This window comes from Anopheles coluzzii, chromosome 2 (genome assembly GCF_943734685.1).
Source record: "Anopheles coluzzii chromosome 2, AcolN3, whole genome shotgun sequence".
Taxonomy (NCBI): Eukaryota; Metazoa; Arthropoda; class Insecta; order Diptera; family Culicidae; genus Anopheles; species Anopheles coluzzii.
In genome coordinates, this window is record NC_064670.1 from 18927869 (window position 1) to 18940942 (window position 13074).

Consider the following 13074-nt stretch of genomic DNA (forward strand, 5'->3'; position numbering starts at 1 on the left):
TAAAACTAAATTCGCAACCGAAATATTAAAATCCAGTAATATAACCGGTTCGTGTATACGAACCTTGAAACGAACCGGTAAACAGTGTATGCACCTTGCTTTTGCACCAGTTGACAGCTGATGACAGCTAGCCCAAAAACCATAACATAAACAAAGGCACTCGATTATTCCCAAGCAAGCAAACGTGGTTTTGCATAGATTGCTACCAAATCGTACAAAAATGGTCAAAAAAACGAAAAGAAAACCTGCGTCGGCCGTACCGAACGCGACAAAGGCAAACGAAAGTGACAGTGCTTCCGAAGGGAACCATATAGTGCTGATAAAATCCATGAAGAAAAAGAAAAAGTTTAAAAACGTCCAGAGCAGTCTGGTGTGTGCCGTACCGGAGGAGTCACCAGCAAACGATAGTGACGCTGCGGAAAAGGACTCTGTGGAGCAAACAGAATTGCTTCGTAATAAGAAAAAGTTGAAGAAGCAGAAAAACCTCAACACAAGCGACCCTATTTCGAGCGATGAGTGCAATGAGGCAAGCATTGAGGAGGAACCGTTCGACATTTACAAGCTGCGCAATCCGCTCGAGGAGGAAGAGCACTGGCAGTTGAGGCTCGCCTTTCTGGAGAAAAACCAGCACGTGCTGTCGCCGGATGAGCTCGTTTGTCTGGCCCAGGTGTACATGAACATCGAGCTGCTGAGGTGCACCTATCCGCGCGAAACCATGGAGCAGGTTAGCAAGCTGGCGGAAGGCATCGGCGGCGAGTATCATCGCAAGCGTGCCTTCATGCTGAAGCGTACATTCGTGTCGGCCTCGGACGCAGCCGCCTGCAAGGTGCGAAGAGACGACCCATCAACGATTCTGAAAGCGACCGATAAGCTGGATCCGCCAAAGGACCCCCAGGACACGTCCGATGTGCCGAGCATACCGACGTTCATATTGAACTGTCTGCGAAGCGACCTCATCATCCTGAACGATATGCGCCACACGATGCAAATGTTCAACCAGGTCAATAAAGATGGTCTACAGATGGAGGCAATTGTGCATAACGTAAACGAAAGAGTGTTCAGAGGATCTGTCGTGGTTGGTGGTATAACGATCGCCAAGTCGCAGGAGTGTACCAACAAGCTTGCGATGCGAATAGTTTTGGAAAGGGCGAAGGAACGTCTATCGAAGTATTGTTACTCCGTTATAGTGAGTATGATTGGTGGTGCTGGTCGTGATAATGCACTAATTCATGTTTGCTTTTCAATTGTAGCGCCAGAAAAATGCTACCGAGGTGGAGGGCATTGAGGTTGTGTCGAAATCGTCCGCCACAAAGTCCAACAGCGAAGAACAATCCATGGAGAAGGAACCCGACGCGAGCAACAAACTCGACGCGGGTAACATTGGCTTTCAGCTGTTGGCCAAGTTGGGGTGGAGTGGCGCCGGTCTGGGTGCTCGCGGTGACGGTATAGTGAACCCGATCAGTGTCGAGCAGAAGGTGGGTCGCCAAGGGCTCGGCGGGGACAGCTCGGAGGGTGCTAAGCTCGATCGAGTGGAAATCAGGAAGAAGCTGCAGGATTTACGTGACGGAAAGCTCGCGGAACATTGCATCGTGTTTAGTAACGAGTATTCGAAGGATGACAGAAAAATGATTCATGAGTAAGTGAGGCGCACGGGGAAAGGTTTAATACAATGATGGTGTTTTCATTTTTATTTCAATTCTTCCACATCTCTCTCGCTCTCTCCAGGATCGCGCGTAAACTGAGGCTCAAGTCACAAAGCCATGGAAATGAAAATCAGGGCAACCGGCGTCTAGTGGTGAGCCTACCGCCGCTGCGACCGAGCGAACTGCTCCGCAAAATTATCGTGGAGAAGGATGAGACGTTCTGCAAAATGTTCGAAGTTACGCCTCCGACCGAGCAAGAATAATTCTACATAAATAGTTTAATTTTAAGGTTTGTTGCAACTGTAACAAAATTGATAAAAATAAACGAAGGGAAACGTATTTGTTTAGCGTATTTTCTGGTGTCGCTTCCGTCGATACTGTTGCTTTACCAGCCGCAACGTTTCCCTAATAAGTTCGTCCTTCGTTGGACTTCTGGTGCGTCGTCTCTTCGAGCGGGACGCGTAATACCGTTCTACATCGATCACTTCTTCACTATCATCTGCATCATCGATTATGATGGTGTCCTGTTCGTACGCTGATACTAGGGCAGGTGTAGCTTGTGCTTCTAAGGCTGGCTCCATTTCTTGTTCTGCAGTCGAAGCCAATGTTGATTCCTGTTCTGTAGCAGCATCCGGTGGTAATTCCTGTTCTGAAGCCGAGGGCAGTGTTGGTTCCTGTTCTGTAGCTCGAACAATTGGCGATTCATGTTCTTTACATGAAGTCGACGGTGATCCATGAGCTGCAGCAGAGGATGGAATTGATTCCTTTTCTTTTGCGGGTTCTGGTCCTTCTTCTTTGCTGCCAGCGACACTTTCCGGTACTTCTGCACTGCTTGCAGCTATCAGTTGGTCAGAAGAGTCAGTTTGTGTGCTAGCGTCCATCATGGCGGCAGCTTTAATGCTAATTTCCGGTAGCTTCGGCTTTGTCGATGGTTCGTCCCAATTGTGCCGCTCTTTGTCTTTACTCTTCCACACATCCCGTAGCACAGTAAATTCCTCAATCTTTAGCAGGCAGTACGAGCACACGACAGACGAAAAGTCCGTCTCGTATCTGATTACGATATCCGATATTAGGGTAATGGTCTCCAGATGGGACGGGGTCAGTTCAACGCCTCCACCCAAACTAAAACAAGGCACCCATATATGGTCAGCACTGTCACACAGTCGGCACCGTTTCGATGGCGACAATTGTTCCGCCGGCAGTATGACTTCCGATTTCACGATCACCTCATCCGTCCAGTCGGAATTTGCCTCGGCCGGATTGTCTACCGCATAGTCCATGGTGCGATCGTCTGGCAGTGAGGACGTTTCGGATTTTACACTATCAGCCTTTCCTATTCTTGTCATGGTAAGTTTGCTGTTTGGATGCGCCGTGTTGTTAAGGAGTGTTTCAGCTGCAAAGGCGAAGCGCCAGAATGCTTGTTAATTTGTACAGGTCATTCAATTCTTTATCGATTTACCACTCACCCTAGCATTTGAGTGAAGCATTCAGTTTGATGAATCGAAACAAAGTCGGAGGATAAAATTTCGTCAATGTTTTGTGCTTTCACCAGCACTTGGGCTGTTCCACATTTGCGGAATTGGCTTCTTTTGTTTTTCGTGTCATTGACATGTTGTGCAGTCAACCAAGGTGTGTATAATACTCAATGATCTTTGACTAGTTTATTTGTTCGCATTTAGTCTAAAAGCGATATCGTGTGGATATTTGCAAAAATTTTAGTTTTATTTTAAGTGATTTTCTAAAAAAACATCCTTTTCCATTAAAATTTGTTGTTTTACGGTCCTGGGCAACGGTCTTGAAATTCGTTCAAAATAATTCAAGCAAATATCAAACCCGCCTTCTCTGTCAAGATATTTGTTTACATTTTTGCTGTCAGTTTTGTGAATTGGAGCAAATCAGACGAACAAAGTGCTAATCAAAACACAAACACACGGTGGGGCTCGGATGCGGTGCAATCTGGCAGTGGAAATCGAAATTTCATACGTTGTACCGCCTAAAAAGGATACAGAACATTTATTGAAAATATGAACTAAAGCGTGCAAAAGTGTTTCGAACGGTCTGTGCTTTCGTTTGGCGCATCGGCTTCTAACGTCCGTAGCAATCACATTAGTGTAAAAACCGACGGGAAAAACGATTCATTGGTGGGACTGGTCCGAAATTTCGCAATTGAAAAGAGTGAACTGTTTCGAAAGCTAATTTGTCCATCGCGCAAGCAGTTTGGTCAGTGCGTATTGTACTGCAATAATGGCGAAAATGCAGGAAAACTGGCGCGACATCATTGCCGATCGGTTGCGCGAGCGAAATAAAAACGAATCGGCACGGTTTGCCGACATCATCCATTACAGTAAGTGTCCTTGCCGAACCACCGGGCGGTTCACTGACATAGGTGGGGCGGTAAATTAGATTATGCGTACGTAGCCAATGCATCCTGCATCGGTTGCACTGCATTGCACGGCATTATTCCCCGCATCTGCCCGTGTGAAAGTGAAAAGAGAAAGTGACGATCGCTGATGTAATGTCTGAATGTCTTTTCGCCCCCACCGGAGTACTCTCCATATGGTTGTGTTTTATTCTTTTTTGCGAGATTTTTTTACCATCCCCTCTGCTGTTCTCTTTTCCAGACAACCGACTGTTCGATACCGCCGCCAAGCTTCGGCAGGAAAATTTGGATTTGAAAATTGATAGAAAAATACGCGACAGCGTCAATGTGAGTGGTGCGGGCGGGGGCGGCGGCACCACCTTCGGCACGGACGTAGCCACCATCACGAACGCCCAGATCCAATCGCTCGAGAAGAAAGTGCTGGCCCAGCAGGAAGAGCTGACGGATCTGCACAAACGCAAGGGCGAACATTCGCAGATGGTGATAACGCTCAACCAGAAGCTGACCGAGCTACAGCGCCTGCTGGCCGAGAAGGAGCGGGCGCTGGCCGACCAGACGGCCCTTTGCGCTTCACTGAAGGAAGAGCTGGACGAGATGAAAGCATCACATGTTACGATTAAGGACGAATCGCTCGCATCGCAGCTGCGCGCCAACACGGCCGAGGACAAGCTGCGGGCCGTGCAGGACGAAAACACGAAGCTGCTCAACCTGCTGATGGAGTACAAGTCGCGGGATGCCGAGATCATGAACAAGGAGAACGATAAGTTTGTGAAGGAGAAGAAGGCACGCATCGAGAGCGAGCTGGAGCGGGCGATACGCGACATTCCCGGCCCGTCCTCGATCGGTGCCGATCTGGACCGGTTCGATGTGGACGGTTTGCCGGAGGGCGTAGAGTTTAAGTTCGACGCCCACGACGGGGAGGTGAATGCGGTGCGTTGGAGCCCGATTGAGCGTATCGTCGCGACCGGTGGAGCCGACCGGAAGGTGAAGCTGTGGGATGTGGGAAAAGGTACGGCCATTGGAACATTATTCTTCTTTAATCGGTTAAGTACACAAGCACTAATTATGACCATATTTTAGGTGTTTGTGAACAACGTGGCGTGCTGGTGGGCAGCAATCAAGGCATCAATTCGGTGGAGTTCGATACGACTGGTTCGATGATATTGGCCGCCTCGAACGACTCTGCCAGCCGCATGTGGTCGGTCGTGGATCATCGATTAAGGGTGAGCGTTCTATAACATACGTAAGAGTTCTCACAATCTAGCCTAAAAAGAACACGTGCGCAAAGTTAATTTTTAAATTTATTCACTTTATTAAAATAATGTTTCACATTACAGTATAAACGATTTCCTATCTGTTCGCTTGCCAACCGATGTCCGTTTGGTGAGGGCCACTGCTGCATAACCGTTTCCCTGCCCGCTGGTCCGGCGGAAACGGCGCAGCAGGTGTGCGGCCTTGCGAATACATAGAAAACATATGCATATGTATTGTATGTATAAGTAGTACTTATTGCGCAATGTTTCGTTCGAATAAAAATCCGATCGCATTGCGTTGATTGATTGATTGGCCGGTTCGGTTCGATTCGGCGCCTGGCGTAAACGTTCTCCCCCCTTTTCTACTGCTTCTGCACTATCTCCACTGTTTCCAACGTTTTTTTTTCCATTCTATACTAGCCTAAGGTTGTTTTACGCGCAATTAAGTTAATGTTAATTTGATTTCATTACATTTAAATTAAGTTAAATTATCATTTACGTTGTTTGACTTTAATACGGTGTTTGTGTGTCTGTTTCCTTTTTTTTTGTAAATTTTTTGCCGTCTCCTTTTTTCTTCTTTCGTTTCGTTTGTTTTGCATTACTTTCGTTTTGTATTTCATGGTGTAAAGTTTAGAAATGTTTCATGGAGCAATGAATGCTATTAATGATTTATCGTTGAAAAAAAAAACCCTCCTGGTCGTAGAAGATAAACTGTTTTTTTGTGTGCGAAAAAAGTAACGTTTTGCCAAAGCAAAAGTGTGTGTTGAAGCTATGGACATGTTGGTACGGTCGGAAACATTTGTGCGCACCTTTTTTTTTAGTGGCAAAGACACTTGGTCGCACCTTTACTATCCAGCTACTAAACTATTGTTATGTGTTTGCTTACTGTTGGCTAAGGTTAGTTGTATTGCGAATTATTGTATGCCGGTTGCCTTCGCGCTCGGTGGCAGTTCCGTTTGCAAGGTAATACAGCAGACTGTCCACTGGGTCACATTTGTTCGTCAGTTTTTTGTTGTGTGTTCTTCTTTTGTAGAAGATATGAATATGCAGCTGAGCAAAAAAAAAGTAGAACGATAAGGAAAGTACAGCACTCGCTTGTATCTCGGCCCCCTGCGTACTGAGTATGATTTGTTCGCTCGCTGCTATTAAATTACAAAGGGAGCGATAGAGGCACCGCTAGACATGCCACCCTCCGCGACGCGACTGGAGAAGATTAATACGAGTGTCGGCTCACATCATGCTCACGACGCTTCAAAGAACTAATAAAAGTTAGGGATTATTGAGTAAAAATAAATTACGATAAATGCTTAAAATTAAGGCCACACATTTGCACCGGCGTTGACGGGCGCCGTAAATGAGATGAGGCTTTTTTCTTTTAGCAAAAAAAAAAAAACAGCTGCAATCCTTTTTTTCCCTGTACTCTGTGCTACTGGGTTTTGCATGCACCCAATGTGCAACTCAAATAAAAGCGTTCAGTTTCCCGGTTTCATTTGAATTACCCATTGAGCGTACTGTGATCGTTGTTACGGTCTTACAAGGGCTTTCCAAACCCCTCTCCAACACGATCGCCGCATAATTCACCGACGACGTACACCGGGCACGCGGGTGTGGCCTTAAAGTCCGGAGAAAAGGACAAATGGATATACACTGCGCTCGATACTACCGATATTGGTCAATGGTTCCCCTCCTGTGTGTGTGTGTGTTTTTTTTTTGCAATTCAAAACCTTCCAACACTCTGGACTGGAAACCGTGGATGGGGAAGATTAAACGCATTAGGGGAAAGGGTGATCCTGCCTGTCCTACCGTTAATACTATTTAGCTTCGCATTTAGCTAGGTAAATTTTGTCTGCGTGTGTGTGTCTTTTTTTCTTCTTCTTCTTCTTCGCAGTGAAGTCGAAACAGTTGCTACTAATTCTATCACACCGTACATACACGCACGCACAACCACACACGTTCCATTACACGTGCACTTGCGCCAAATTATGGCGCAAAAGCGCATGGCAATGCAACCACTTACATTCACGCTGCAATCGTTTTCGTTTCACACACATACACACACACACACACAGATCAGTCTCACAAACGGAAGAAGCTTTTCTTTTGCGATTTAATTCGTAATGCCTATCACAATCACACCCCCTTCTGCATACACGCACATGCACACGCACACACATACAAACAGTCCCTACCAAACCCGTTCCCTAATTAATGTTTCCTGCTAAATGTTTGCCCTTTGCCAAAATCCCCATTTTGCTTTTTAGTTTTACAGCTCATGTTGTCCCTCTGTTGTTGTTTTTTTTTTATATTCTAGTCGTCCTTTTCTCCAATGTGTCTGTGTGAGTTTTTTTTTTAATTGTATGATCGTTTTTTTTCATGAAAATGGTGATAAAATGATTATTGATAGAATGATTGAATGATTTTTGTTCGTTTTTGTTTTTTTCCATCTTCTCGACTTCTCCTTCCTTCGATCGTGTAATTGTGTGAGTTATGTGTTCGTTTGCTTAAAAAAAAGACTCCTTTACTGGAGGCACTTTACTGTGTACGAAGCACAAGAACACACACTTACGCAAGCACCGCAAGCAAAGGGATCGTTGCGCAAATATGACAAGAGCGCCTTATGCTTATGTGTCCTTGAATGCGTTTCCCGGGCGGCAAATCATTAATCTGGCCGGGTTTGCGAGCGCTTAGATGAAGCGGACATTCCTGCACCCGATGGCGCGCGCCCATACAAATAGATTTCGTATTCGTATGTTTTTTTTTTTAAATTTCCGTAAGTGTGTCACTGTCTACATTATGTGTAAGTGTGTCGGAAGTATTTTTTTGTTTTGTTCGTTTCGCTCTAAAAATATTCTGTTTCTTTTGTGTTGTTGTCAATTTTGGTGGGGTTTGTGGTTAGCGTTTGGGCGCCTGGTTTAGGCGTTTAAAAGTGCCTGCCCGCGTAACCACTGTCGTACAGCTTGCACATCGAGTCCGCCCGGCTACCGGTGAGCGTTGGTGTCGGCACAACGGACGAGCCCATCGAGGCGTTCTCGAACTGGCGCTGCTTTCGGCGACGCTGCCACAGATAGGTCCAGATGGCAATGACGGCCAGCTGGCCGAGCAGGAACACGGCACCGGCAACGATCAGACCTGCGGAAGAAAAAAACGGGCACGTTAGCATTGGGCTCCAATCGATCGATCGTGCGTGCATACTTACCCAATCCATTAACGCAGATGCCCTGACCATCGTTGGCAACGAACACGGTTTCGCTGCTGCTGAGCTTCGGTTTGGCGCCCTGCTGCTTCTCGAACCCGAACTTGTCGGTGATCTGAATCGACTGCACCAGCAGCATATCGTCCTGCGGCGCTTGGCGTGTTGTCTCGCGGCGGTGGCGTGCGACCGCCTCCAGCACCGCGCTCGTCGTCGCGTTCACCGAGCGCCGCTTGCGCCCGTACGACACCATCGAGCGCAGCTCGCCACCGAAATCGTCCTGGTCGCACTGGACCGGCTCGCAGGTCGGCATGCACGGTGTGACGAGCGCCCGGAACTGTACCATCTCCGAGGACGGGAACTTGAACGCGTCGAAGTGCGACAGCAGTATCTTGCCCGAGCTGGCACTCTTGTAGATCGGGCCCATGATGAAGTGGTCGGTCGGGCAGCCGCGCGCATCGATCAGCGTAATCTCGCTGCTGTCCACGCCGTCCATCGCGACCAGCTCGCGGACAAAGATCTCGTACGGGGACTGCGGGTCCAGGATCTCGAAGCGCAGCGCCAGGGGATCGCCGACCTCGGCCGTGCGCATCATCTCGCTGCCGTCGCGCGTCGTAATCTTCATCACCACGTTCGGCGAGTCGACGACGACCTCCTCCGACAGGGCCGGCTCGATATCGCCCGTCACATCCAGATCGACATCGTTCGAGACGGTCTTGTTGGTCAGATCGTACTGGCAGGTGACGGCCAGCCCCAGATCGCTCGACGTCACGATCGTGTCGTGGTGCTGGATGACCACATCGTTCAGGTAGCGGCCGAGCCCGTTCTGGCGCACGTTACAGTCAATGTCCTGGTAGCCCATGCGCAGCTCAAACTCGAGCGAGCTCTTCACGTCGACCGAGCACGAGTTCGGCGAACCCTTGGCGTACACCTTGCCGTCGAACAGCTTGGAGGTGCGGATCTTGGCAATCATGTCGCCGGCGCGGCACTCAATCGACACGTTGTAGCAGGAGGACAGCTCGTACGTGGCCGCTTCCGGCACGTCCAGGTAGGGATCCTGAATGTCGGACAGCGTGGCGCGGCTGTGGTGGGACAGGCGGCACACCATATCGCCGGTATCTCCGTAGTCGTACGAGTGGCAGCGGTACGGCGAGCTCAGGCACAGCTCTCGGCACTCGTCCACGCTCGCCACGTCCTGGTAGACCGAGTCGACCGTCTTCAAGATGCGGCCGGACAGGCGCTTGAACTCGCACAGCTTCGTCGGCTCCTCCGCGCAGTTGTTCTCCAGGTAGTCGGCACCGTCGTTCGTCTGGAAGGCGGACGAGCCGGCCAGCGTGATGCGGTCCATATCGGACAGCTCGCAAGTCATCGTGGTCTGGTAGAAGTTGGCCGAGCTGGAATGGGAGTGGCGGGACAAAAACAAAAGCGCGGATTAGAATCGTGGCGCCTTGCAATGGAAGTAATCGTAAGTGGAGCAAGGAATTGCAGTGATGCAGTCTCCCACTAAAATGCAAACGACCGGAATGCAAATGGTGTTTTGTTCGTTCATCAAGCAATCAAGCAATTGGTGGCACTATGAAGGAGGTCGAAGATAGTGATCGGGTAATGCACGGGGCAGCTCGACACTCTCGACACCTTACGCTGTGGCGATTGGGGATGTCATATTCAAATCTGGACGGTTAAATCTTGCCATCCCCAATCGCCTTCCGTAATGCATACAGTGCCCTACATCTGCGGCGAAGGTACAGAACCGGGAAAAGGGCAGATGGCCATTTAACGATCCTAACGGGGTATGAATTCTAGTACAGGCGACCACCACCGTACGTTGTGGTGGCGCAAAGCACCTCGAGTAAGACCCTGGTCTCATCTGCGGGACTTGGTGCAGCGGTGTTGTTGTCGCACTGTAACCAGCTAGTAATTATAATAATTGATCAATTTACATCGATAGTGCTGGTCCAGTCCGGCTGGTGCCTACCTACACTACCGATCTGGGCTAGAAGAAGCTAGCGTCGTTTTTGAAGTCTGGAGTTTAAAGTTTGGAATATGTTTCCGGGTTACGATCGTTGGTCGTCGATTACTTTGGAGGTTCGGCGTTGAAACAGATTGAAATAACAAAATAGTGTCTATTCCCGTTCACTCCGTGCATGTGTGTGTGTGTGTGTGATTGAGCATCCAGACGAGGCCAGCGAGCGTAAGAGTAAGAGTTCGACCCATAGCCGGAAGGTGGCCGCCACCAAGCGAAACTGGAGCGAAGCAAATTGTTTGGTACAAGTATGTCGCCACGTCCAGCGGCGTCCGTTATTGTGCGGTCGTCGCCGTCTTCACCGTCAGGTTGAAAAGCAAACAACCAAACCGCCTGCTGATCTTCTGATCTAGGTCTGCGGTTTTTCGGCTGCTTTCCATTTCACCAGTAGTGAGTCTTTGCCCTCTACTTCTATTCTCTGGCAATTCTTCTTCCGGTGGCTTTCGTGTTTCGTTCACTTTTCACTGTCTAGTCCATCATCAGTGCCACGATGGCTCTCGGCTGGCGAAAGGTACGTTTGTGTCACTGTGGCACAGGCGGAGCTCAGCTAATGGAGTCATTCCCCTTGGGCAGAATGCGTAAATCGGAACTCCCTATTCGGCTCTTGAAGCTGGTGAACGCTGCGAAGGTTGCAATTTTTCTGCTTCGATAAAAAAAGCTGCCGATTAATTTATTCCCAACGTTCAAATTCTCCTCCGAGTCGATATTCGGACCAGCAACAGCAACAAAGCAGAAAAGGTATAGAATGATTCCAAATTGAGAATCATTCGCTTTTCTACCACCGTGGTGGAGCTGCCGAAATGGCTTTTCGGGATTTCGTGATAAAAATGACCCGGAAAAACGAGTTTTACGTTTACGTGCCATAATCGCTTTTTTGTTGTTGTTTGTTGTTGGTTCGGATCGTTTTGGGACGTTTTTTACCCCCTTTCTTATGCTTTTCTGTTTCTCGACGTCCTCAAACAGGTCCACAGACTTCAGAGTCTGGCGGGATATACGGGAGACTTAATTGAAAGCAGAGAACGAAACGTAAGAACAAACTTTTCGAAACAAACAGAAAACCGCAAACCTTGTGTGTGTTTCAATCAGATGTGGTGAAGGGGCCATTCGGAATGATACTTCTTCCCCGTCCCCCGTCCCCTCCCCACTCGCCCAGCTGAGGTCATTGATCAATCGCACTAAGCGCGGAAACGGCGTGTGAGCGCGATCGCACGCAGCGACATGTTTGGCTATAGAGCTGCGGCCCCCTGCTGTGTGTGTGTGTTATGATGCTTTCCCATTTCCCGTCCCACAAATGTGTTGCCATGATAACGTGCTTTTGATTTGCTCAATTATGCTAGCCATATTTTAGACTCCAAAAGAAGGATCTAATGTTTGTGGACTGTCATCTATCTTATCGCTTTTTCGGCATGGCAGAAGAGCCTCTGCAATGTGGAACCATCTAATCGGTGGCAAGCATGGCCGATCGGGGTGATGTGATGGAAAAAAAGGAAAGGGAAAACACATAAAAATGCGGCAACATAGGAGGCACGACCACCGCACGCAAGTCGTGGTTTCGCCGGGCCGGGTGATTGGGTTTGTGGTGACGGACCCCGGTGATCGGCCATCCGAGAGAAGGTCATCGAACCGGAACGTCCTTGAGGAGGGAGGTGGAGGGTGGAGGGAGAAAGGTGTAGAGCAATAACAATAATATAAACGCTTGTTAGAGAGCCCACCGGACATGATAATAATGACACTAGCGCCGGTGGCTGTGTGCGTGAATTGAGCTGTTTTGGGTGAAGATAGTTGGGCGTCGTTGGGATACTGCATACTGCCACCCCGAGACTTCTCCCCAAGAGGCTGATGACATCTTTGCCAATGCCGTGCCGCGTGTTCCGGTGGTTTGCGTTTGATGATTGATGAACGAACGACAGATCTCCCCGTGCACTGTCGGGGAGGCGGCGGCAACACTCCCGAATCGATGCTACAACAGCACAGTAGGGGAAAGCGGGGCAAAATGGGCATGTGGGGCAAAATGGGCACCCTCTATTTAAGCATTATTTGACTACAAAAATACTTTCCAATGCTCAAAATGTATTCATTAGAGTGTTCTATGAACACCATGTAAGTTTCATAACCCTAACACAACAAATAACCAAGAAAAGTGCAAAATAAGGTTTAGTAGCATATTGATGTAATTTTTGTCACTTCGAAAATAAGCTTAACCCAGTGTCACAGGGATGCGTTGAAGTTTTACATTATATATTATTAAAAATATGATATTTCTATACAATTTGTCTGAAGAAAGCAAGGCGATCGAATGCGTATTTTTACTAATATAACATTAAATACAAAAATGCTTCACGTGGGGCAAAATGGGCAGTTACGCTTGGGGCAAAATGGGCAGATACTTTTGACAAATGGCGTTTGGTGAGGCTATGGTGTTGTATTTGTCGCCTCAATAATGATAACAGACACAGCTTCAAAAGAATCGATTTTGTAGATTTAAACGTGTAAAAACTGTTTTAATTTTGATAACATATTTTTGGAAGAATTTTAAGGGCTTTTCTGACCAGCAAAACAAAAGATAGAACGAAAATACATTTCAC

At 48.1% G+C, this 13074-nt stretch overlaps 4 protein-coding genes across 4 annotated transcripts in view; 2 read left to right on the forward strand and 2 right to left on the reverse strand.

Annotated features, from left to right (window-relative positions):
* The first annotated feature begins 137 nt into the window (after positions 1-137).
* LOC120950977 (uncharacterized) lies at positions 138-1982 on the forward strand. The gene is made up of 3 exons (XM_040369426.2): positions 138-1186; positions 1251-1636; positions 1726-1982. The coding sequence occupies exons 1-3, from the start codon at positions 221-223 to the stop codon at positions 1904-1906; spliced, it is 1533 nt and encodes a 510-aa protein (XP_040225360.2). The 5' UTR covers positions 138-220; the 3' UTR covers positions 1907-1982.
* Positions 1921-3235, reverse strand: LOC120950978 (uncharacterized). Its single transcript, XM_040369427.2, has 2 exons — positions 3110-3235; positions 1921-3036 (listed from the first exon to the last, which is right to left on the reverse strand). Exon 2 carries the CDS (start codon positions 2987-2989, stop codon positions 1988-1990), a length of 1002 nt encoding a protein of 333 aa, XP_040225361.2. The 5' UTR covers positions 2990-3036; positions 3110-3235; the 3' UTR covers positions 1921-1987.
* A 310-nt stretch (positions 3236-3545) lies between these two features.
* Positions 3546-13074, forward strand: part of LOC120951141 (autophagy-related protein 16-1) — a 248691-nt gene continuing 239162 nt past the window's right edge. The window contains exons 1-3 of the mRNA XM_040369686.2: positions 3546-3987; positions 4265-5032; positions 5104-5246. Of these exons, the coding sequence (XP_040225620.1) occupies positions 3888-3987; positions 4265-5032; positions 5104-5246 (1011 nt within the window). The 5' untranslated portion in view covers positions 3546-3887. The remainder of the gene's footprint in view (positions 3988-4264; positions 5033-5103; positions 5247-13074) is intronic.
* The window catches only part of LOC120951140 (uncharacterized), a 92985-nt gene continuing 85222 nt past the window's right edge, over positions 5312-13074 (reverse strand). Inside the window, exons 7-8 of the mRNA XM_040369683.2 lie at positions 8473-9860; positions 5312-8405 (exon numbers count right to left, since the gene is read on the reverse strand). Coding sequence (XP_040225617.1) covers positions 8197-8405; positions 8473-9860 — 1597 coding nt within the window. The 3' untranslated portion in view covers positions 5312-8196. The remainder of the gene's footprint in view (positions 8406-8472; positions 9861-13074) is intronic.

Coding starts and splice junctions, on each gene's coding strand:
- LOC120950977 (XM_040369426.2), top strand. CDS start 221: ATGGTCAAAAAAACGAAAAGAAAACCTGCGTCGGCCGTACCGAACGCG. Junction 1,187..1,250: donor AGTATTGTTACTCCGTTATA/GTGAGTATGATT, acceptor TTTCAATTGTAG/CGCCAGAAAAATGCTACCGA. Junction 1,637..1,725: donor GACAGAAAAATGATTCATGA/GTAAGTGAGGCG, acceptor CGCTCTCTCCAG/GATCGCGCGTAAACTGAGGC.
- LOC120950978 (XM_040369427.2), bottom strand. CDS start 2,989: ATGACAAGAATAGGAAAGGCTGATAGTGTAAAATCCGAAACGTCCTCA.